Source organism: Carcharodon carcharias, chromosome 25 (assembly GCF_017639515.1).
Source record: "Carcharodon carcharias isolate sCarCar2 chromosome 25, sCarCar2.pri, whole genome shotgun sequence".
NCBI lineage: Eukaryota > Metazoa > Chordata > Chondrichthyes > Lamniformes > Lamnidae > Carcharodon > Carcharodon carcharias.
Genome location: NC_054491.1, coordinates 21665233 through 21688015, shown reverse-complemented (window position 1 = coordinate 21688015; position 22783 = coordinate 21665233). Strand labels below are relative to the sequence as shown.

General features: G+C 49.2%; 1 protein-coding gene across 1 annotated transcript in view; it reads right to left on the bottom strand.

Moving 5' to 3' along the window:
* sorl1 (sortilin-related receptor, L(DLR class) A repeats containing) overlaps positions 1–22783 on the bottom strand; it is a 291127-nt gene that overhangs the window by 90993 nt on the left and 177351 nt on the right. Inside the window, exons 10-11 of the mRNA XM_041174224.1 lie at positions 9190–9307; positions 6113–6186 (exon numbers count right to left, since the gene is read on the bottom strand). Coding sequence (XP_041030158.1) covers positions 6113–6186; positions 9190–9307 — 192 coding nt within the window. The remainder of the gene's footprint in view (positions 1–6112; positions 6187–9189; positions 9308–22783) is intronic.

Here is a 22783-nt window from a genome sequence, read left to right as displayed (position 1 = left end):
TGTAGCTCTGCCTTAAAAATATTCAAAGGCCCTGCTTCCACCACCTTTTGAGGAAGAGAGAGTTCCAAAGGCTCACTACCCTCAGAAAATATTTCTCGCCAGCCTTAAATGAGCCACTTATTTTTAAAAAGGTGACCCCTAGTTCTAGATTCTCCCACAAGAGGAAACATTCTATCCACATCCACCCTGTCAAAACCCCTCAGGGTCTTATGTTTCAATCAAGTCACCTCTTGCTCTAAATTCCAGTGGATACAAGCCTAGCCTGCCCAGCCTTTCCTTATAAGGCAACACACCCAATCCTGGTATTATAATAAAAGCAAAATACTGCACAAGCTGGAAATCTGAAACAAACTGAAAATGCTGGAAAAACTCAGGAGGTCTGACGGCATCTGTGGAGAGAACATAGTTGACATTGAGTCCGTATGACCCTTCTTCAGAGCTACAGAGAAGTAGAAATGTGATTAAATTTATACTGTTTAAGGGGGGGGTGGAGCAGGTGAAGCTGGATAGAACTCACTAGCTACACCCCTTTTTTCAAAATTCGTTTTTATATTTTATCCACTTATTTTTATTTTCATCTGTTTATTCATTGTTCTATCCCCCATCCCATTTTTGATCCTTTTTTTTCCCCCCTCCCCTCAATCCATGTCTACAAGAGCCATGTTACTTGTTCATTTTGTTCTTTTCAGGGTACTTACCTTGTCCTGCTATTGTCACATTCTGCTTTCTTACTTTAATGCCACTTTCAGCACTTTTTTTTAAGCCCTTACCGCTATCATTAACACTCCCTTTGTTCATGACATCTTTGTCAATCTCTCCTTTGTCCCCACCTATCACTGGCCTTCTATCCAGCTTCACCTGCTCCACCCCCTTTAAACTATAAATTTCATCATATTTTTACTTCTCTGTAGCTCTGAAGAAGGGTCATACGGGCTCAAAACGTCAACTCTGTTTCTCTCTCCATAGATGCTTTCAGACCTGCTGAGGTTTTTCAGCAATTTCTGTTTTCATTCCTGGTATTAGTCTAGTAAACCTTCTCTGAACTGCTTCCAATGCATTTACATCCTTCCTTAAATAATGTGAGGAAAAACTTTTTTACCCAGAGGGTGGTGACAGTCTGGAATGCGCTGCCTGGGAGGGTGGTGGAGGCAAGTTGCCTCACATCCCTTAAGAAGTGCCTGGATGAGCACTTGGCACATAATAAAATTCAAAGCTACGGGCTAAATGCTGGTAAATGGGATTAGGTAGGTAGGTCAGGTGTTTCTCATGTGTCGGTGTAGACTCAATGGGCCAAAGTGCCTCTTCTGCACTGTGAGATTCTGTGAATGTGACCAATACTGTACAGAGTGCTCCAAATGTGGTCTCACCAATGCCCTGCACAACTGAAGCATAGCCTCCCTACTTTTGTAATCAATTCCCCTCACAATACATGATAACATTCTAATATCTTGCTTAATTACCTGTATGGTATAGATTTGTTGCTTACTAATAGCGCAAAATATTTAGTAACCTTAACACCAGTTTCAGTGGTTGTTACCATAGAGACAGCTCAAGGATAGAGCCAGTAATAGGGTTATTCCCCTAAACATGGAGATAAACTACCACCACCAGCACAACTCTACACTACCTGACTCTTTCATTGAAACAATACAAAAAGCAATTTTTTTTTTTTTAATTCTTTCATGGGATGCGGGCATCACTGGCTAGGCCAGCATTTATTGCCCATCTCTAATTGCCTTGAAAGTGGTAGTGAGCGCCTTTTAGAACTGCTGCAGTCCAGTGGTGCATGGTACACCCACAGTGCTGTGAGGGAGGGAGTTCCAGGATTTTGACCCAGTGACAGTGAAGGAACGGCAATATAGTTCCAAATCAGGATGGTGTGGGCTTGGAGGGGAACTGTGACATCAGTCGTCTCAATTTTTCTGCTCCTCTCACCCCCTCTAACCTATCTCTCTCTGAACTTGCTGCACTCCGTTCTCTCAGGTCCAACCCTGCTGACAAGGGTGGTGCTGTTGTTGTCTGGTGCACTGACCTCTACCTCGCAGAGGCTGAGCGTCAACTCACAGACACCTCCTCCTACCTCCCCCTGGACCATGACCTCACCACTGAACATCAAGCCATTGTTTCCAGGAGTGTTACTGACCTCATCTCCTCTGGAGATCTTCCTTCCACAGCTTCCAACCTGATAGTCTCCCAACCTCAGACGGCCCGCTTCTACCTCCTACCCAAAATCCACAAACAGGACTGTCCCAGCTCATTTCTCGCTATTTTGACTACATTCTCTCTCCCCTTGTCCAGTCCCTTCCCACCTACATCCGTGATTCCTCTGACACATCATATCAACAATTTCCAGTTCCCTGGCCCCAAGTGCCTCCTCTTCACCATGGACGTCCAATCTCTCTACATTTCCATCCCCCACTGGGATGGTCCTCGAACAGAGACCCGAACAATCCCCATCTACCACTACTCTCTTCCATCTGGCTGAACTTCTTCTCACACTGAACAATTTCTCCTACAACTCCTCTCACTTCCTCCAAATAAAAGGTGTGGCTATGAGTACCCACATGGGCCCCAGCTATTTCTGTCTCTTTATGGGGTATGTGGAACATTCCTTGTTCCAGTCCTACTCCGGCCCCCTCCTACAACTCTTTCTCCAGTGCATCGATGATTACGTCGGTGCTGCTTCATGCTCTTGTCTGGACCTGGAAAAATTTATTAATTTTGCTTCCAATTTCCACCCCTCCATCATTTTCACATGGTCCATCTCTGACACTTCCCTTCCTTCCTTGACCTCTCTGTCTCAATTTCCGGTGATAGACTGTCCACTAATATCAATTACAAACCTAACAACTCCCACAGCTACCTCGACTACAGCTCCGCACACCCCGCTTCCAGTAAGGACTCCATCCCGTTCTCAGTTCCTTCGCCTCCGTCGCATCTGTTCTGATGATGCCACTTTCAAAAACAGTTCCTCTGACATGTCTTCCTTCTTCCTTAACCGAGGTTTTCCACCCACGGTGGTTGGCAGGGCCCTCAACCGTGTCCGGCCCATCTCCTGCACATCCGCCCTCACACCTTCTTCTCCCTCCCAGAAACATGATAGGGTCCCCCTTGTCCTCACTTATCCCCCCACCAGCCTCCGCATTCAAAGAATCATCCTTCCCCATTTCCGCCAACTCCAGCATGATGCCACCACCAAACACATCTTCCCTTCACCCCACCCTGGCAGCATTCCGCAGGGATCGTTCCCTCCGGGACACCCTGGTCCACTCCTCCATTACCCCCTACACCTCAACCCCCTCCCATGGCACCTTCCCATGCAACCGCAGAAGGTGCAACACCTGCCCCTTTACTTCCCCTCTCCTCACCATCCAAGGACCCAAACACTCCTTTCAAGTGAAGCAGCATTTCACTTGCACTTCCCTCAATTTAGTTACTGCATTTGTTGCTCCCAATGCAGTTTCCTCTACATTGGAGAGACCAAACGCAGACTGGGTGACTGCTTTGCAGAACACCTTCAGTCTGTCCGCAAGCATGACCCAGACCTCCCTGTCGCTTGCCATTTCAACACTCCACCCTGCTCTCATGCCCACATGTCCGTCCTTGGCATGCTGCATTGTTCCAGTGAAGCGCAACGCAAACTGGAGGAACAGCACCTCATCTTCCAACTAGGCACTTTACAGCCTTCCGGACTGAATATTGAGTTCAACAATTTTAGATCATGAACTCTCTCCTCCATCTCCACCCCCTTTCTCTCCCCAATAATTTATGTAGATTTTTCTTTTCCCGCCTATTTCCATTATTTTTAAATGTATTTCCATCCATTGTTTTATCTCTACCTTTTAGCCTTTTTCAATTCCTTCACCCCACCCCCACTAGGGCTATCTGTACCTTGCTTGTCCTGCTTTCTACCCTTAATTAGCACATTCCTTAGATAATATCACCACCTTCAACATCTCTTTGTCCTTGTGTCTGTGACATCTTTTGGTTATCTCCACCTATCACTGGCCCTCTATCCAGCTCTACTTGCCCCACCCACCCTCAAACCCACCTTTATTTCACCTCTCTGCTATTTTTATTTAGATCTGTTGAAGGATCATTCGGACCCAAAACGTTAACTGTGTCCCTCTCCGCAAATGCTGCCAGACCTGCTGAGTTTTTCCAGGTATTTTTGTTTTGGATTTCCAGCATCTGCAGTTTTTTGCTTTTACTTCCAGGTGATGGTGTTCTCAACCACTTAAGGCAGCAGATGCATAAGTTTGCATGTTTGGAAGGTAGTCTATGGAGCCTTGACAAGTTGCTGCAGTGCATCTTGGAGATGGTACACAATGCAGCTACTGTGCATCAGTGGAGGGACTAAAATGTTGAAAGTGGTGAATGGAGTGCCAATCAAGCAGGCTGCTTTGTTCTGGAAGGTGTCAAGCTTCTTGAGTATTGTTGGAGCTGTACTCAACCAGGGAAGTGTTCCATCACACACCTGGCTTGTGCATAGTAGATAGTGGACAGGCTTTGGGGAGTCAGGAGGTGAGTTACACACCATTGAATTCACAGCCTCTGACCTGATCTTGTGGCCACAGTATTTATATGGCAGGTCCAGTTCAGTTTCTGGTCAATGGTAATCCCCAGGATGTTGATAAGGGGGGGGGGGGGGGCGCGGATTTAGTGGTGGTAATGCCATTGAATGTCAAGGGGAGATGGTTAGATTCTCTCTTGGAGGTGGTCATTACCAGACCCTTATGTGGCACAAATATTACTTGCCTCTTATCAGCCCAAGCCTGAACGTTGTCCACGTCATGCTGCACATGGGCACGGACTGCTTCAGAATCTGAGTCATCGCGAATGGTGAACATTGTTCACTGATGCCTATACACCCTCACTTCTGACCTTATGGTGAAGAGGAGGTCATTGATGACGTAGCTAGTTTGAGCCTAGGACATTATGCTGAAGAACTCCTGCAGTGATGCCCTGGGACTGAAATGACTAACCTCCAACAACCACAACCATCTTCCTTTGTGATATGACTCCAACCAGTGGAAAGTTTCCTCCCCATCCCCTGCCCCTCTGCCACTGATTTCCCATTGTTTCCAGTTTTGCTATGGCTACTTGATGCCATTCTTGGTCAAATGCTGCCTTGGTGTCAAGGGCTGTCACTCTCACCTCACCTCGTGTGTTCAGTTCTTTTGTCCATTTTTGGACAAAGGCTGTAATGTCAGGAGCGGAGTGGCCCTGGCAAAACCCAAACTGAGCATCGTGATCAAGTTATTGTTGAATAATTGCTGCTCGATAGCACTGTCAACAACGTCTTCCATCACTTTGCTGATGGTCAAGTGTAGACTGATGGGTCAATAACTGACTGGGTGGACTTGTCTTGCTTTTTGTGGACCGGGGGTACTTGGACAATTGTTGGGTGGATGCCAATGTTGTAGCTGTACTGGAACAGCTTGGCCAGGGGGCACGTATCTAATTCTGGAGCACAAGTCTTAACATGTTAAGCTGATAAATGGGATTGGCAATCTCTTCCTATTTCCTTGCCACCTTGCCCTCTGTTGCACATTGCCCAATTGTATACAATACCCTGCATGGGGTTGTATCAGTGCTTTGTACAAACCAATCATCTCCTTTGCGAACTATAAATCTTGAATGTCATTTGCCCTTTCCACCAACACCACACATGATTTACAAGGTGTTAACCATTGAAATTGCAAGATATTCCTCCTCTATGGTTTCCTCAAGACTGTCCTCACTCCATTTGCACTTCCCAGAGTTTCTATCCTTGTTCCAGTTCACACCTGTCCATTTTCCCCACATTTAAATTAGCAATTTCTTTTGGCCTAAAAGCCTGATTCAAATTCTTTAGCAACTGTTCTATTTTCTCATTATTTACAATTTTCCCAATTTGGAATTAACATCAAACTTGGGAGCACTTTGTTACAATTCCTTCTCCAAAACACATCAACAATGCAAAACTAAACTACTCTGGCAAATAATAAATTATAACCATTCTATAAACAATGTTTCCACATTTTCAGTAATTTAGAATTTAAAACCATGTTTTCCTTCATTAGTGCAGCTAGCTTCTGATGACTAAGCCGATTGCACAAAAGCTCATTACCTCACGCCACCGAGCCCCAGCACTACTTGAAACATATATATTTGGTTTGCTTGCCAAGTTCTTGCCAATGGAACCTGAGAGAGGGAGGAGGAAGAGAAACACACGTGAAATCACTGCTACATCCTTTGATAAATGACAGCAGAGTTGGAGGCAAAATTGAAAATATTAGGTTATAGATGTTTGAAATTCATATTGTCATGTATACTTTCCTCCAAGATTGCATTCTATATGTAAAAACCTTTAAGATTAGTGTGAGAAAGAATACAGACATGTAATGACCAAACAATTAATCAAGGAACAACATACTTTTTAATTTGCAGCGCGGTATAATTACCTCATCTGTACCAGTGGGATAACATGGACATGAAAACAGCAGACTTAAGGGATTGCACCTATGTTACTCAATTACACAGCAAGTCAAATTATCATTTTAAATAATTCAAAGCATTTCACTTGATCATTAAACTGCCAATTCAATGTTGATACTAGCAGCAGAACGTTCAATTATCCTTTCCTTTCAATTTCTCTGCTGAACTGAAGATACTACTCTATATATTTGTTCAGTCACCTTTATCTCGAGTCATTGAAAGTCACTTTCTCTTTCACTTAGAATTGGATCCAGTTGGATCCTGTGAACTATTTATTAAAAACCCGTTTAGTAGTGAAATGTTATTTAAAAGGGCTTTTACCAGTATCCTAATTTTATTACATCTCAAATACAAATGCATTATGAAGTTCGATTGCTGTATACAACTACTACTACTACCACCACCACCACCACCTACTACGTGCCTTTAAGCATAGGGAAAAAAAGCACATAATGGAGGAATAATCATACAGAAGTTGGCACTAAGGCAAAGATAGAAGGGGTAACTAAAATCTTGGTCAAAGGTGTATAAAAGGGAGGCTTTTAAAAAAGGAGAGAAGCATGGATCAAGGGAGGAAATTCCAAAGCTCAGCACCTAGATGGTTGAAAACAAAGCAACCAATAAGGCAAGAGTTGGAAGAATGCAGACTGATGAGTGTTTCAGGGCAGGTGGTAGTTCCAGGGAATAGGGATAAGAATTTGAGTAAGAGACTGAGAACTTCAAACTTAAGGCTTTTGTGGGGTTGAGTGAGGGGTAGTGGGTGGAAAAAAAAGGAGACAGAAACCAATGCAGATCAGTGAACAAGAAGTGGTCACTCAACTTAAAACAACCACAAGCACTTCTGAACTTGCATGGCAGAGTTTTTTGTCCATTAGGACATTATAGGGAGGTTGGATGAAAAACAGCTTAACAAAAACTGTTATAACTGTTCCTTTAAAAATCATGTCCAATTTTATTTTGCCAAACCTTAGGGCAAATCAGTTAAAAGATTAAATTTGCAAAAATTCTTGTAAAGAATTAAAGAATGATCTTGTGATTATATAGCACTTTTCAAACCACTTCACATCAATGAAGTACTTTGATTTGTCAATTTAGCAGTGTAGCAGTCAATTTGCACACAGCAAGGCCTAATGAGCAATGAAATAAATGATCAGATAATCTGCATTAGAGGAATTGGTTGAGGGATAAATATTGGCTGGAAATAAAAAAAAATAAATAAATATTGGCTGGAAGATACCCCCGACATTCAAATAATGCCATGGGATCTCCCAAGCCATCTTAGATAACAGACAGAGCCTCATTTTGATACCAGTAAATGTTTCTCTGCTGGCAGTACTTTTTAAAAAAACATTACGCTGAAAAGTTAGCTTGGATTATGTGCACAAGCCTCCAAAGTGGTAGCTTGAACTACAATGCTTTGACTCAGGTTGGCAAGTTTTAGAGGATTTATTATTTCTTAGTTTTGAAGCCCCACTTCAAGACTTGAGCACAAACCTAATCTGAGACTTAACACCGAAAGAGTTCTGCATGGTCGGAGATGCTGCCCTTAGTTGAACAGAGGCCCTGTCTGAATATTTCAGTGATTATAATGGCCCTGAAAGTTGCAAAATGTCCAGAATAACATTAAATTAGCACCATCAGATAGATTAACCAGCTAGCTTGAGTTTGTGGACTGCTGATGTAAAATCACTGCTGGGTTCATTGCAGATAAATTTATAATCTTTCAGGCATAAAAAGGTGCCAATAGTAGCAAGTTCTATATAAAGAATTGGAAATTATTGCAATAGAGGCAGTACACAAAATGACAAGTGCAGTTTCAATCCAAATAGCAAAGAACTTTCCATTTCTACTGCTGTGAGGAAGAACCCTCAAAACAAAATAGGCGATAACACCACAAGGAATAGGTCATTCGGCCCTGAGCCTGCTCCACCATCCAAAGATGATGGCTGATCAGATTGTGGCTTTAACTCCACTTTACTGCCTGTCCCCCATATCCCTCAACTCCCTTGTAGATCAGAAATCTGTCAAACTCAGCCTCGAATATATTCAATGATTGAGCCTTCACTGTTCACTGGGGAAGAGAATTCCCAACACTTACAACCCTCAGGAGAAAATGATAAATTCATCAACTCATTTACTTCCTAGTGATTAAATAAAAAAAAAAGCCATACTGCCTGGCTAATCGCAACTAATGGGAAGATATTCTTTGGGGTTCAGAAGAAAGGTGATTTCATTGAAACCCAAGGACTTGACAGGAGAGATGCTGGGAGGTTGTTTCCCCCAGATGGAAAGCACTAGACATGCCATTACTATCACAGAGTCATTTGGTATTGCAAAAGTACTATTCATTCCACTATAGTGGTGCAAGAAACAAGCATATGTTACTTTTTCCGCAGACACAAAGCAGCACATGTAGTCCATTCAATGTTCCACTAATTTAAAATTAAAAAGTGGTGGGGGAGGTGGGCAGGAGCATAAAAATCAGAGTGACTCTGCACTTAACTGGGTCAGACAATTCATTATTTGTAGAAGAAAAAGGAAAATCTGCCTGGCTATCTAAATGAATGTTAAATGAGCAAGGGCCTAAAAACTGCTAATCTTAAACTTGGTGACGGTCTTTCATTAGCATGAAGGTACTGTGAAGTGAACTTATAAAATTACAGAGGAAGCTCAGCACGAGATTTCTTTTGGTAAAAAAAAAAGCATCACCTGTAGCAATTATGAGGCCTGGTGCCGACTCTTTGGAAAGGATGGGCATTCTGCGGAGCTGGAAGTTCAGCAACTGGCTGTAACGCTGTGCCAGGTGGAGAGAGCAGCCTTGGTTTAACTGCAAAAAGAAAAAAAACTCTCATCCAGTAATCTTAAATTCTAGTTTAAACTGAACCATTAAGTTCAAAATTTAAAAACTTGGGTCCTCAGTGGCCTAGTTGCTAATTGCAGCAAGTAATGAAACCATAGGTTGGGGGTCCAGTTCCTCAGGCACTTTGGGAAGTTTATTAGGTTAAAGGCGTACTATATAATTGAAGTTGTTGATTCCATTCAGCTGAGTTAGCTAACCTGTCAAGCCAGCAATAGGATCAGAGCACGTCTAGGTTTGGACAAGAGGAGATGATGAAAGAGAAGTCAGCTTCTGATAGCCATCCATTGACAAACTATTCAATGCTTTTGTGGGCATCAAGTTTTTTGATTCCCCACCTCTCGATCAATCTCTAATAACAGAGCAACATTCAAAGACAAGGCTACTGTGAGCAGACAGGCCGAGACAGAGGGAGAGTGAGGCAGAGAGACAGAGGGAGAGTGAGGCAGAGAGACAGAGGGAGAGCGAGGCAGAGAGACAGAGGGAGAGTGAGGCAGAGAGACAGAGGGAGAGTGAGGCAGAGAGACAGAGGGAGAGTGAGGCAGAGAGACAGAGGGAGAGTGAGGCAGAGAGACAGAGGGAGAGTGAGGCAGAGAGACAGAGGGAGAGTGAGGCAGAGAGACAGAGGGAGAGTGAGGCAGAGAGACAGAGGGAGAGTGTGAGGCAGAGAGACAGAGGGAGAGTGTGAGGCAGAGAGAGAGAGAGAGAGAGTGAGGCAGAGAGAGAGAGAGAGAGAGTGAGGCAGAGAGAGAGAGAGAGAGAGTGAGGCAGAGAGAGAGAGAGAGAGAGTGAGGCAGAGAGAGAGAGAGAGAGTGAGGCAGAGAGAGAGAGAGAGAGTGAGGCAGAGAGAGAGAGTGAGGCAGAGAGAGAGAGTGAGGCAGAGAGAGAGAGAGAGAGAGTGAGGCAGAGAGAGAGAGAGAGAGAGTGAGGCAGAGAGAGAGAGAGAGAGTGAGGCAGAGAGAGAGAGAGAGGCAGAGAGAGAGAGAGAGTGAGGCAGAGAGAGAGAGAGAGAGAGAGAGTGAGGCAGAGAGAGAGAGAGAGAGAGAGTGAGGCAGAGAGAGAGAGAGAGAGAGAGTGAGGCAGAGAGAGAGAGAGAGAGAGTGAGGCAGAGAGAGAGAGAGAGAGAGTGTGAGGCAGAGAGAGAGAGAGAGAGAGTGTGAGGCAGAGAGAGAGAGAGAGAGAGTGAGGCAGAGAGAGAGAGAGAGAGAGAGAGAGTGAGGCAGAGAGAGAGAGAGAGAGAGTGAGGCAGAGAGAGAGAGAGAGAGAGAGAGTGAGGCAGAGAGAGAGAGAGTGAGGCAGAGAGAGAGAGAGTGAGGCAGAGAGAGAGAGAGAGAGTGAGGCAGAGAGAGAGAGAGAGTGAGGCAGAGAGAGAGAGAGAGTGAGGCAGAGAGAGAGAGAGAGTGAGGCAGAGAGAGAGAGAGAGAGAGAGAGTGAGGCAGAGAGAGAGAGAGAGAGAGTGAGGCAGAGAGAGAGAGAGAGAGAGTGAGGCAGAGAGAGAGAGAGTGAGGCAGAGAGAGAGAGAGAGAGAGAGTGAGGCAGAGAGAGAGAGAGAGAGAGAGTGAGGCAGAGAGAGAGAGAGTGAGGCAGAGAGAGAGAGAGAGTGAGGCAGAGAGAGAGAGAGAGAGAGAGTGAGGCAGAGAGAGAGAGAGAGAGTGAGGCAGAGAGAGAGAGAGAGTGAGGCAGAGAGAGAGAGAGAGTGAGGCAGAGAGAGAGAGAGAGTGAGGCAGAGAGAGAGAGAGAGTGAGGCAGAGAGAGAGAGAGAGTGAGACAGAGAGAGAGAGAGAGTGAGGCAGAGAGAGAGAGAGAGTGAGGCAGAGAGAGAGAGAGAGTGAGGCAGAGAGAGAGAGAGAGTGAGGCAGAGAGAGAGAGAGAGTGAGGCAGAGAGAGAGGGAGAGTGAGGCAGAGAGAGAGAGAGAGTGAGGCAGAGAGAGAGAGAGAGAGAGAGTGAGGCAGAGAGAGTGAGAGAGTGAGGCAGAGAGAGAGAGAGAGAGAGTGAGGAAGAGAGAGAGAGAGAGTGAGGCAGAGAGAGAGAGTGAGGCAGAGAGAGAGAGTGAGGCAGAGAGAGAGAGAGAGAGAGTGAGGCAGAGAGAGAGAGAGAGAGAGTGAGGCAGAGAGAGAGAGAGAGAGTGAGGCAGAGAGAGAGAGAGAGGCAGAGAGAGAGAGAGAGTGAGGCAGAGAGAGAGAGAGAGAGAGAGAGTGAGGCAGAGAGAGAGAGAGAGAGAGAGTGAGGCAGAGAGAGAGAGAGAGAGAGAGTGAGGCAGAGAGAGAGAGAGAGAGAGTGAGGCAGAGAGAGAGAGAGAGAGAGTGTGAGGCAGAGAGAGAGAGAGAGAGAGTGTGAGGCAGAGAGAGAGAGAGAGAGAGTGAGGCAGAGAGAGAGAGAGAGAGAGAGAGAGAGAGTGAGGCAGAGAGAGAGAGAGAGAGAGTGAGGCAGAGAGAGAGAGAGAGAGAGAGAGTGAGGCAGAGAGAGAGAGAGTGAGGCAGAGAGAGAGAGAGTGAGGCAGAGAGAGAGAGAGAGAGTGAGGCAGAGAGAGAGAGAGAGTGAGGCAGAGAGAGAGAGAGAGTGAGGCAGAGAGAGAGAGAGAGTGAGGCAGAGAGAGAGAGAGAGAGAGAGTGAGGCAGAGAGAGAGAGAGAGAGAGTGAGGCAGAGAGAGAGAGAGAGAGAGTGAGGCAGAGAGAGAGAGAGCTAGGCAGAGAGAGAGAGCGAGAGAGAGAGTGAGGGCGCGAGGCTGAGAGAGAGAGTGAGGCAGAGAGAGAGAGAGTGAGGCAGAGAGAGAGAGCGAGGCAGAGAGAGAGAGAGAGAGAGTGAGGCAGAGAGAGAGAGAGAGAGTGAGGCAGAGAGAGAGAGAGAGTGAGGCAGAGAGAGAGAGAGAGTGAGGCAGAGAGAGAGAGAGAGTGAGGCAGAGAGAGAGAGAGAGTGAGGCAGAGAGAGAGAGAGAGAGAGAGAGAGAGAGTGAGGCAGAGAGAGAGAGAGAGAGAGAGAGAGTGAGGCAGAGAGAGAGAGAGAGAGAGAGAGAGTGAGGCAGAGAGAGAGAGAGAGAGAGAGAGAGAGAGTGAGGCAGAGAGAGAGAGAGAGAGAGAGTGAGGCAGAGAGAGAGAGAGAGAGAGAGTGAGGCAGAGAGAGAGAGAGAGAGAGAGAGAGAGTGAGGCAGAGAGAGAGAGAGAGAGAGAGTGAGGCAGAGAGAGAGAGAGAGAGAGTGAGGCAGAGAGAGAGAGAGTGAGGCAGAGAGAGAGAGAGAGAGAGTGAGGCAGAGAGAGAGAGAGAGAGAGAGTGAGGCACAGAGAGAGAGAGAGAGTGAGGCACAGAGAGAGAGAGAGAGTGAGGCACAGAGAGAGAGAGAGAGAGAGAGTGAGGCAGAGAGAGAGAGAGAGAGAGTGAGGCAGAGAGAGAGAGAGAGAGTGAGGCAGAGAGAGAGAGAGAGAGAGAGTGAGGCAGAGAGAGAGAGAGAGAGAGAGTGAGGCAGAGAGAGAGAGAGAGAGAGAGAGAGAGAGTGAGGCAGAGAGAGAGAGAGAGAGAGAGAGTGAGGCAGAGAGAGAGAGAAAGAGAGAGAGAGTGAGGCAGAGAGAGTGAGGCAGAGAGAGAGAGAGAGAGAGAGAGAGTGAGGCAGAGAGAGAGAGAGAGAGAGAGTGAGGCAGAGAGAGAGAGAGAGAGAGAGAGAGTGAGGCAGAGAGAGTGAGGCAGAGAGAGAGAAAGAGAGAGTGAGGCAGAGAGAGAGAGAGAGAGAAAGAGAGTGAGGCAGAGAGAGAGAGAGAGAGTGAGGCAGAGAGAGAGAGAGTGAGGCAGAGAGAGAGAGAGTGAGGCAGAGAGAGAGAGAGAGAGAGTGAGGCATAGAGAGGGAGAGAGTGAGGCAGAGAGAGAGAGAGAGAGAGAGAGAGTGAGGCAGAGAGAGAGAGAGAGAGAGAGAGAGAGAGAGAGAGAGAGGCAGAGAGAGAGAGAGAGAGAGAGTGAGGCAGAGAGAGAGAGAGAGAGAGAGAGAGAGAGAGAGAGTGAGGCAGAGAGAGAGAGAGAGGCAGAGAGAGAGAGAGAGTGAGGCAGAGAGAGAGAGAGAGAGAGAGAGTGAGGCAGAGAGAGAGAGAGAGAGTGAGGCAGAGAGAGAGAGAGAGAGAGAGAGAGAGAGAGAGAGAGAGAGTGAGGCAGAGAGAGAGAGAGTGAGGCAGAGAGAGAGAGAGAGAGAGAGAGAGAGTGAGGCAGAGAGAGAGAGTGAGGCAGAGAGAGAGAGTGAGGCAGAGAGAGAGAGAGAGAGTGAGGCAGAGAGAGAGAGAGAGTGAGGCAGAGAGAGAGAGAGGCAGAGAGAGAGAGAGAGAGAGAGAGTGAGGCAGAGAGAGAGAGAGAGTGAGGCAGAGAGAGAGAGAGAGAGAGAGAGAGAGAGAGTGAGGCAGAGAGAGAGAGAGAGAGAGTGAGGCAGAGAGAGAGAGAGAGTGAGAGTGAGGCAGAGAGAGAGAGAGAGAGAGAGAGAGAGAGAGAGAGTGAGGCAGAGAGAGAGAGAGAGAGTGAGGCAGAGAGAGAGAGAGAGTGAGGCAGAGAGACAGAGGGAGAGAGTGAGGCAGAGAGAGAGAGAGAGAGTGAGGCAGAGAGAGAGAGAGAGTGAGACAGAGAGAGAGAGAGAGTGAGGCAGAGAGAGAGAGAGAGAGAGTGAGGCAGAGAGAGAGAGAGAGTGAGGCAGAGAGAGAGAGAGAGAAAGTGAGGCAGAGAGAGAGAGAGAGAGAGTGAGGCAGAGAGAGAGAGAGAGAGTGAGGCAGAGAGAGAGAGAGAGAGAGTGAGGCAGAGAGAGAGAGAGAGAGAGTGAGGCAGAGAGAGAGAGAGAGAGAGTGAGGCAGAGAGAGAGAGAGAGAGAGAGAGTGAGGCAGAGAGAGAGAGAGAGAGAGTGAGGCAGAGAGAGAGAGAGAGAGAGAGAGAGAGGCAGAGAGAGAGAGAGTGAGGCAGAGAGAGAGAGAGAGTGAGGCAGAGAGAGAGAGAGAGAGTGAGGCAGAGAGAGAGAGAGAGAGAGTGAGGCAGAGAGAGAGTGAGGCAGAGAGAGAGAGAGAGAGAGAGTGAGGCAGAGAGAGAGAGAGAGAGAGTGAGGCAGAGAGAGAGAGAGAGTGAGGCAGAGAGAGAGAGAGAGTGAGGCAGAGAGAGAGAGAGAGTGAGGCAGAGAGAGAGAGAGAGTGAGGCAGAGAGAGAGAGAGAGTGAGGCAGAGAGAGAGAGAGAGTGAGGCAGAGAGAGAGAGAGAGTGAGGCAGAGAGAGAGAGAGAGTGAGGCAGAGAGAGAGAGAGAGAGTGAGGCAGAGAGAGAGAGTGAGGCAGAGAGAGAGAGAGAGTGAGGCAGAGAGAGAGAGAGAGTGAGGCAGAGAGAGAGAGAGAGAGAGAGTGAGGCACAGAGAGAGAGAGAGAGTGAGGCACAGAGAGAGAGAGAGAGAGTGAGGCACAGAGAGAGAGAGAGAGAGAGTGAGGCAGAGAGAGAGAGAGAGAGAGTGAGGCAGAGAGAGAGAGAGAGAGAGTGAGGAAGAGAGAGAGAGAGAGTGATGCAGAGAGACAGAAAGAGAGTGAGGCAGAGAGAGAGAGAGTGAGGCAGAGAGAGAGAGAGAGTGAGGCAGAGAGAGAGAGAGAAGGCAGAGAGAGAGAGAGAGTGAGGCAGAGAGAGAGAGAGAGTGAGGCAGAGAGAGAGAGAGAGAGTGGGGCAGAGAGAGAGAGAGAGTGATGCAGAGAGACAGAGATAGAGTGAGGCAGAGAGACTGAGGGAGAGTGAGGCAGAGAGAGAGAGAGAGTGAGGCAGAGAGAGAGAGAGAGAGAGTGAGGCAGAGAGAGAGAGAGAGAGAGTGAGGCAGAGAGAGAGAGAGAGAGAGTGAGGCAGAGAGAGAGAGAGAGAGAGTGAGGCAGAGAGAGAGAGAGAGAGAGAGTGAGGCAGAGAGAGAGAGAGAGAGAGAGAGTGAGGCAGAGAGAGAGAGAGTGAGGCAGAGAGAGAGAGAGAGAGAGTGAGAGAGAGAGAGAGAGAGAGAGTGAGGCAGAGAGAGAGAGAGAGAGAGTGAGGCAGAGAGAGAGAGAGAGAGAGTGAGGCAGAGAGAGAGAGAGAGTGAGGCAGAGAGAGAGAGAGAGTGAGGCAGAGAGAGAGAGAGAGTGAGGCAGAGAGAGAGAGAGAGTGAGGCAGAGAGAGAGAGAGAGTGAGGCAGAGAGAGAGAGAGTGAGGCAGAGAGAGAGAGAGAGTGAGGCAGAGAGAGAGAGAGAGAGTGAGGCAGAGAGAGAGAGTGAGGCAGAGAGAGAGAGAGAGTGAGGCAGAGAGAGAGAGAGAGTGAGGCAGAGAGAGAGAGAGAGAGTGAGGAAGAGAGAGAGAGAGAGTGATGCAGAGAGACAGAAATAGAGTGAGGCAGAGAGAGAGAGAGTGAGGCAGAGAGAGAGAGAGAGTGAGGCAGAGAGAGAGAGAGAGGCAGAGAGAGAGAGAGAGTGAGGCAGAGAGAGAGAGAGAGTGAGGCAGAGAGAGAGAGAGAGAGAGTGAGGCAGAGAGAGAGAGAGAGAGTGGGGCAGAGAGAGAGAGAGAGTGATGCAGAGAGACAGAAATAGAGTGAGGCAGAGAGACTGAGGGAGAGTGAGGCAGAGAGAGAGAGAGAGTGAGGCAGAGAGAGAGAGAGAGAGAGTGAGGCAGAGAGAGAGAGAGAGAGAGTGAGGCAGAGAGAGAGAGAGAGAGAGTGAGGCAGAGAGAGAGAGAGAGAGAGTGAGGCAGAGAGAGAGAGAGAGAGAGAGTGAGGCAGAGAGAGAGAGAGAGAGAGAGAGTGAGGCAGAGAGAGAGAGAGTGAGGCAGAGAGAGAGAGAGAGAGAGTGAGGCAGAGAGAGAGAGAGAGAGAGTGAGGCAGAGAGAGAGAGAGAGAGAGTGAGGCAGAGAGAGAGAGAGAGAGAGTGAGGCAGAGAGAGAGAGAGAGTGAGGCAGAGAGAGAGAGAGAGTGAGGCAGAGAGAGAGAGAGAGTGAGGCAGAGAGAGAGAGAGAGTGAGGCAGAGAGAGAGAGAGAGTGAGGCAGAGAGAGAGAGAGTGAGGCAGAGAGAGAGAGAGAGTGAGGCAGAGAGAGAGAGAGAGAGTGAGGCAGAGAGAGAGAGTGAGGCAGAGAGAGAGAGAGAGTGAGGCAGAGAGATAGAGAGAGTGAGGCAGAGAGAGAGAGAGAGAGTGAGGAAGAGAGAGAGAGAGAGTGATGCAGAGAGACAGAAATAGAGTGAGGCAGAGAGAGAGAGAGTGAGGCAGAGAGAGAGAGAGAGTGAGGCAGAGAGAGAGAGAGAGGCAGAGAGAGAGAGAGAGTGAGGCAGAGAGAGAGAGAGAGTGAGGCAGAGAGAGAGAGAGAGAGAGAGTGAGGCAGAGAGAGAGAGAGAGTGATGCAGAGAGACAGAAATAGAGTGAGGCAGAGAGAGAGAGAGAGTGAGGCAGAGAGAGAGAGAGAGTGAGGCAGAGAGAGAGAGAGAGTGAGGCAGAGAGAGAGAGAGTGAGGCAGAGAGAGAGAGTGAGGCAGAGAGAGAAAGAGAGTGAGGCAGAGAGAGAGAGAGAGTGAGGCAGAGAGAGAGAGAGAGAGAGTGAGGCAGAGAGAGAGAGAGAGAGAGTGAGGCAGAGAGAGAGAGAGAGTGAGGCAGAGAGAGAGAGAGAGTGAGGCAGAGAGAGAGAGAGAGTGAGGCAGAGAGAGAGAGAGAGTGAGGCAGAGAGAGAGAGAGAGTGAGGCAGAGAGAGAGAGAGAGTGAGGCAGAGAGAGAGAGAGAGAGTGAGGCAGAGAGAGAGAGTGAGGCAGAGAGAGAGAGAGAGTGAGGCAGAGAGAGAGAGAGAGTGAGGCAGAGAGAGAGAGAGAGAGTGAGGAAGAGAGAGAGAGAGAGTGATGCAGAGAGACAGAAATAGAGTGAGGCAGAGAGAGAGAGAGTGAGGCAGAGAGAGAGAGAGAGTGAGGCAGAGAGAGAGAGAGAGGCAGAGAGAGAGAGAGAGTGAGGCAGAGAGAGAGAGAGAGTGAGGCAGAGAGAGAGAGAGAGAGAGTGAGGCAGAGAGAGAGAGAGAGTGATGCAGAGAGACAGAAATAGAGTGAGGCAGAGAGAGAGAGAGAGTGAGGCAGAGAGAGAGAGAGAGTGAGGCAGAGAGAGAGAGAGAGTGAGGCAGAGAGAGAGAGAGTGAGGCAGAGAGAGAGAGAGAGTGAGGCAGAGAGAGAGAGAGAGAGTGAGGCAGAGAGAGAGAGTGAGGCAGAGAGAGAGAGAGAGTGAGGCAGAGAGAGAGAGAGAGAGTGAGGCAGAGAGAGAGAGAGAGAGTGAGGAAGAGAGAGAGAGAGAGTGATGCAGAGAGACAGAAATAGAGTGAGGCAGAGAGAGAGAGAGTGAGGCAGAGAGAGAGAGAGAGTGAGGCAGAGAGAGAGAGAGAGGCAGAGAGAGAGAGAGAGTGAGGCAGAGAGAGAGAGAGAGTGAGGCAGAGAGAGAGAGAGAGAGAGTGAGGCAGAGAGAGAGAGAGAGTGATGCAGAGAGACAGAAATAGAGTGAGGCAGAGAGACTGAGGGAGAGTGAGGCAGAGAGAGAGAGAGAGTGAGGCAGAGAGAGAGAGAGAGTGAGGCAGAGAGAGAGAGAGTGAGGCAGAGAGAGAGAGTGAGGCAGAGAGAGAAAGAGAGTGAGGCAGAGAGAGAGAGAGAGTGAGGCAGAGAGAGAGAGAGAGTGAGGCAGAGAGAGAGAGAGAGTGAGGCAGAGAGAGAGAGAGAGTGAGGCAGAGAGAGAGAGAGAGTGAGGCAGAGAGAGAGAGAGAGTGAGGCAGAGAGAGAGAGAGTGAGGCAGAGAGAGAGAGAGAGTGAGGCAGAGAGAGAGAGAGAGTGAGGCAGAGAGAGAGAGAGAGTGAGGCAGAGAGAGAGAGAGTGAGGCAGAGAGAGAGAGAGAGTGAGGCAGAGAGAGAGAGAGAGAGTGAGGCAGAGAGAGAGAGTGAGTGAGGCAGAGAGAGAGAGAGTGAGTGAGGCAGAGAGAGAGAGAGAGAGTGAGGCAGAGAGAGAGAGTGAGGCAGAGAGAGAGAGAGAGAGTGAGGCAGAGAGAGAGAGAGAGAGTGAGGCAGAGAGAGAGAGAGAGAGTGAGGCAGAGAGAGAGAGAGTGAGGCAGAGAGAGAGAGAGTGAGGCAGAGAGAGAGAGAGAGAGAGAGGCAGAGAGAGAGAGAGAGAGAGAGTGAGGCAGAGAGAGAGAGAGAGAGAGAGTGAGGCAGAGAGAGAGAGAGAGAGAGAGTGAGGCAGAGAGAGAGAGAGAGAGAGAGAGTGAGGCAGAGAGAGAGAGAGAGAGAGTGAGGCAGAGAGTGAGGCAGAGAGAGAGAGAGAGAGAGAGAGTGAGGCAGAGAGAGAGAGAGAGAGAGAGAGAGAGTGAGGCAGAGAGAGAGAGAGAGAGAGAGAGTGAGGCAGAGAGAGAGAGAGAGAGAGTGAGGCAGAGAGAGAGAGAGAGAGAGAGAGAGAGAGAGGCAGAGAGAGAGAGAGTGAGGCAGAGAGAGAGAGAGAGTGAGGCAGAGAGAGAGAGAGAGAGAGTGAGGCAGAGAGAGAGAGAGAGAGTGAGGCAGAGAGAGAGTGAGGCAGAGAGAGAGAGAGAGAGAGTGAGGCAGAGAGAGAGAGAGAGAGAGTGAGGCAGAGAGAGAGAGAGAGTGAGGCAGAGAGAGAGAGAGAGTGAGGCAGAGAGAGAGAGAGAGTGAGGCAGAGAGAGAGAGAGAGTGAGGCAGAGAGAGAGAGAGAGTGAGGCAGAGAGAGAGAGAGAGTGAGGCAGAGAGAGAGAGAGAGAGTGAGGCAGAGAGAGAGAGTGAGGCAGAGAGAGAGAGAGAGTGAGGCAGAGAGAGAGAGAGAGTGAGGCAGAGAGAGAGAGAGAGAGTGAGGAAGAGAGAGAGAGAGAGTGATGCAGAGAGACAGAAATAGAGTGAGGCAGAGAGAGAGAGAGTGAGGCAGAGAGAGAGAGAGAGTGAGGCAGAGAGAGAGAGAGGCAGAGAGAGAGAGAGAGTGAGGCAGAGAGAGAGAGAGAGTGAGGCAGAGAGAGAGAGAGAGAGTGGGGCAGAGAGAGAGAGAGAGTGATGCAGAGAGACAGAAATAGAGTGAGGCAGAGAGACTGAGGGAGAGTGAGGCAGAGAGAGAGAGAGAGTGAGGCAGAGAGAGAGAGAGAGAGAGTGAGGCAGAGAGAGAGAGAGAGAGAGTGAGGCAGAGAGAGAGAGAGAGAGAGAGAGTGAGGCAGAGAGAGAGAGAGAGAGAGTGAGGCAGAGAGAGAGAGAGAGAGAGTGAGGCAGAGAGAGAGAGAGAGAGAGAGAGTGAGGCAGAGAGAGAGAGAGAGAGAGAGAGTGAGGCAGAGAGAGAGAGAGTGAGGCAGAGAGAGAGAGAGAGAGAGTGAGGCAGAGAGAGAGAGAGAGAGAGTGAGGCAGAGAGAGAGAGAGAGAGAGTGAGGCAGAGAGAGAGAGAGAGAGAGTGAGGCAGAGAGAGAGAGAGAGTGAGGCAGAGAGAGAGAGAGAGTGAGGCAGAGAGAGAGAGAGAGTGAGGCAGAGAGAGAGAGAGAGTGAGGCAGAGAGAGAGAGAGAGTGAGGCAGAGAGAGAGAGAGTGAGGCAGAGAGAGAGAGAGAGTGAGGCAGAGAGAGAGAGAGAGAGTGAGGCAGAGAGAGAGAGTGAGGCAGAGAGAGAGAGAGAGTGAGGCAGAGAGAGAGAGAGAGTGAGGCAGAGAGAGAGAGAGAGAGTGAGGAAGAGAGAGAGAGAGAGTGATGCAGAGAGACAGAAATAGAGTGAGGCAGAGAGAGAGAGAGTGAGGCAGAGAGAGAGAGAGTGAGGCAGAGAGAGAGAGAGAGTGAGGCAGAGAGAGAGAGAGAGGCAGAGAGAGAGAGAGAGTGAGGCAGAGAGAGAGAGAGAGTGAGGCAGAGAGAGAGAGAGAGAGAGTGAGGCAGAGAGAGAGAGAGAGTGATGCAGAGAGACAGAAATAGAGTGAGGCAGAGAGACTGAGGGAGAGTGAGGCAGAGAGAGAGAGAGAGTGAGGCAGAGAGAGAGAGAGAGTGAGGCAGAGAGAGAGAGAGAGTGAGGCAGAGAGAGAGAGTGAGGCAGAGAGAGAAAGAGAGTGAGGCAGAGAGAGAGAGAGAGTGAGGCAGAGAGAGAGAGAGAGTGAGGCAGAGAGAGAGAGAGAGTGAGGCAGAGAGAGAGAGAGAGTGAGGCAGAGAGAGAGAGAGAGTGAGGCAGAGAGAGAGAGAGAGTGAGGCAGAGAGAGAGAGAGTGAGGCAGAGAGAGAGAGAGAGTGAGGCAGAGAGAGAGAGAGAGTGAGGCAGAGAGAGAGAGAGTGAGGCAGAGAGACTGAGGGAGAGTGAGGCAGAGAGAGAGAGAGAGTGAGGCAGAGAGAGAGAGAGAGTGAGGCAGAGAGAGAGAGAGTGAGTGAGGCAGAGAGAGAGAGAGAGTGAGGCAGAGAGAGAGAGAGTGAGGCAGAGAGAGAGAGAGTGAGGCAGAGAGAGAGAGTGAGGCAGAGAGAGAGAGTGAGGCAGAGAGAGAGAGAGAGAGAGAGTGAGGCAGAGAGAGAGAGAGAGAGTGAGGCAGAGAGAGAGAGAGTGAGGCAGAGAGAGAGAGAGTGAGGCAGAGAGAGAGAGAGAGAGAGAGGCAGAGAGAGAGAGAGAGAGTGAGGCAGAGAGAGAGAGAGAGAGAGAGTGAGGCAGAGAGAGAGAGAGAGAGAGAGTGAGGCAGAGAGAGAGAGAGAGAGAGAGTGAGGCAGAGAGAGAGAGAGAGAGAGTGAGGCAGAGAGTGAGGCAGAGAGAGAGAGAGAGAGAGAGAGTGAGGCAGAGAGAGAGAGAGAGAGAGAGAGAGTGAGGCAGAGAGAGAGAGAGAGAGAGAGAGTGAGGCAGAGAGAGAGAGAGAGAGAGTGAGGCAGAGAGAGAGAGAGAGAGAGAGTGAGGCAGAGAGAGAGAGAGAGAGAGAGTGAGGCAGAGAGAGTGAGGCAGAGAGAGAGAGAGAGAGAGAGAGTGAGGCAGAGAGAGAGAGAGAGAGAGAGTGAGGCAGAGAGAGAGAGAGAGAGAGAGAGTGAGGCAGAGAGAGTGAGGCAGAGAGAGAGAGAGTGAGTGAGGCAGAGAGAGAGAGAGAGTGAGGCAGAGAGAGAGAGAGTGAGGCAGAGAGAGAGAGAGTGAGGCAGAGAGAGAGAGAGTGAGGCAGAGAGAGAGAGTGAGGCAGAGAGAGAGAGTGAGGCAGAGAGAGAGAGTGAGGCAGAGAGAGAGAGAGAGAGAGAGAGAGAGTGAGGCAGAGAGAGAGAGAGAGAGTGAGGCAGAGAGAGAGAGAGTGAGGCAGAGAGAGAGAGAGTGAGGCAGAGAGAGAGAGAGTGAGGCAGAGAGAGAGAGAGAGAGAGAGAGAGAGAGGCAGAGAGAGAGAGAGAGAGAGAGTGAGGCAGAGAAAGAGAGAGAGAGAGAGTGAGGCAGAGAGAGAGAGAGAGAGAGAGAGAGAGTGAGGCAGAGAGAGAGAGAGAGAGAGAGAGAGTGAGGCAGAGAGAGAGAGAGAGAGAGAGTGAGGCAGAGAGAGTGAGGCAGAGAGAGAGAGAGAGAGAGAGAGTGAGGCAGAGAGAGAGAGAGAGAGAGAGAGTGAGGCAGAGAGAGAGAGAGAGAGAGAGTGAGGCAGAGAGAGAGAGAGAGAGAGTGAGGCAGAGAGAGTGAGGCAGAGAGAGAGAGAGAGAGAGAGTGAGGCAGAGAGAGAGAGAGAGAGAGAGTGAGGCAGAGAGAGAGAGAGAGAGAGAGAGTGAGGCAGAGAGAGTGAGGCAGAGAGAGAGAGAGAGAGAGAGAGTGAGGCAGAGAGAGAGAGAGAGAGAGAGAGAGAGAGAGAGTGAGGCAGAGAGAGAGAGAGAGAGAGTGAGGCAGAGAGAGAGAGAGAGAGAGTGAGGCAGAGAGAGAGAGAGAGGCAGAGAGAGAGAGAGAGGCAGAGAGAGAGAGAGAGTGAGGCAGAGAGAGAGAGAGAGAGAGTGAGGCAGAGAGAGAGAGAGAGTGAGGCAGAGAGAGAGAGAGAGAGAGTGAGGCACAGAGAGAGAGAGTGAGGCACAGAGAGAGAGAGAGAGAGTGAGGCACAGAGAGAGAGAGAGAGAGAGTGAGGCAGAGAGAGAGAGAGAGAGAGAGAGAGTGAGGCAGAGAGAGAGAGAGAGAGAGAGTGAGGCAGAGAGAGAGAGAGAGTGAGGCAGAGAGAGAGAGAGTGAGGCAGAGAGAGAGAGAGAGAGAGAGAGAGTGAGGCAGAGAGAGAGAGAGAGAGTGAGGCAGAGAGAGAGAGAGAGAGAGAGAGAGAGAGTGAGGCAGAGAGAGAGAGAGAGAGAGAGAGAGTGAGGCAGAGAGAGAGAGAGAGAGAGAGAGAGAGAGTGAGGCAGAGAGAGAGAGAGAGAGAGAGAGAGAGTGAGGCAGAGAGAGAGAGAGAGAGAGAGAGAGAGTGAGGCAGAGAGAGAGAGAGAGAGAGAGAGAGAGTGAGGCAGAGAGAGAGAGAGGAGAGTGAGGCAGAGAGAGAGAGAGAGAGAGAGTGAGGCAGAGAGAGAGAGAGAGT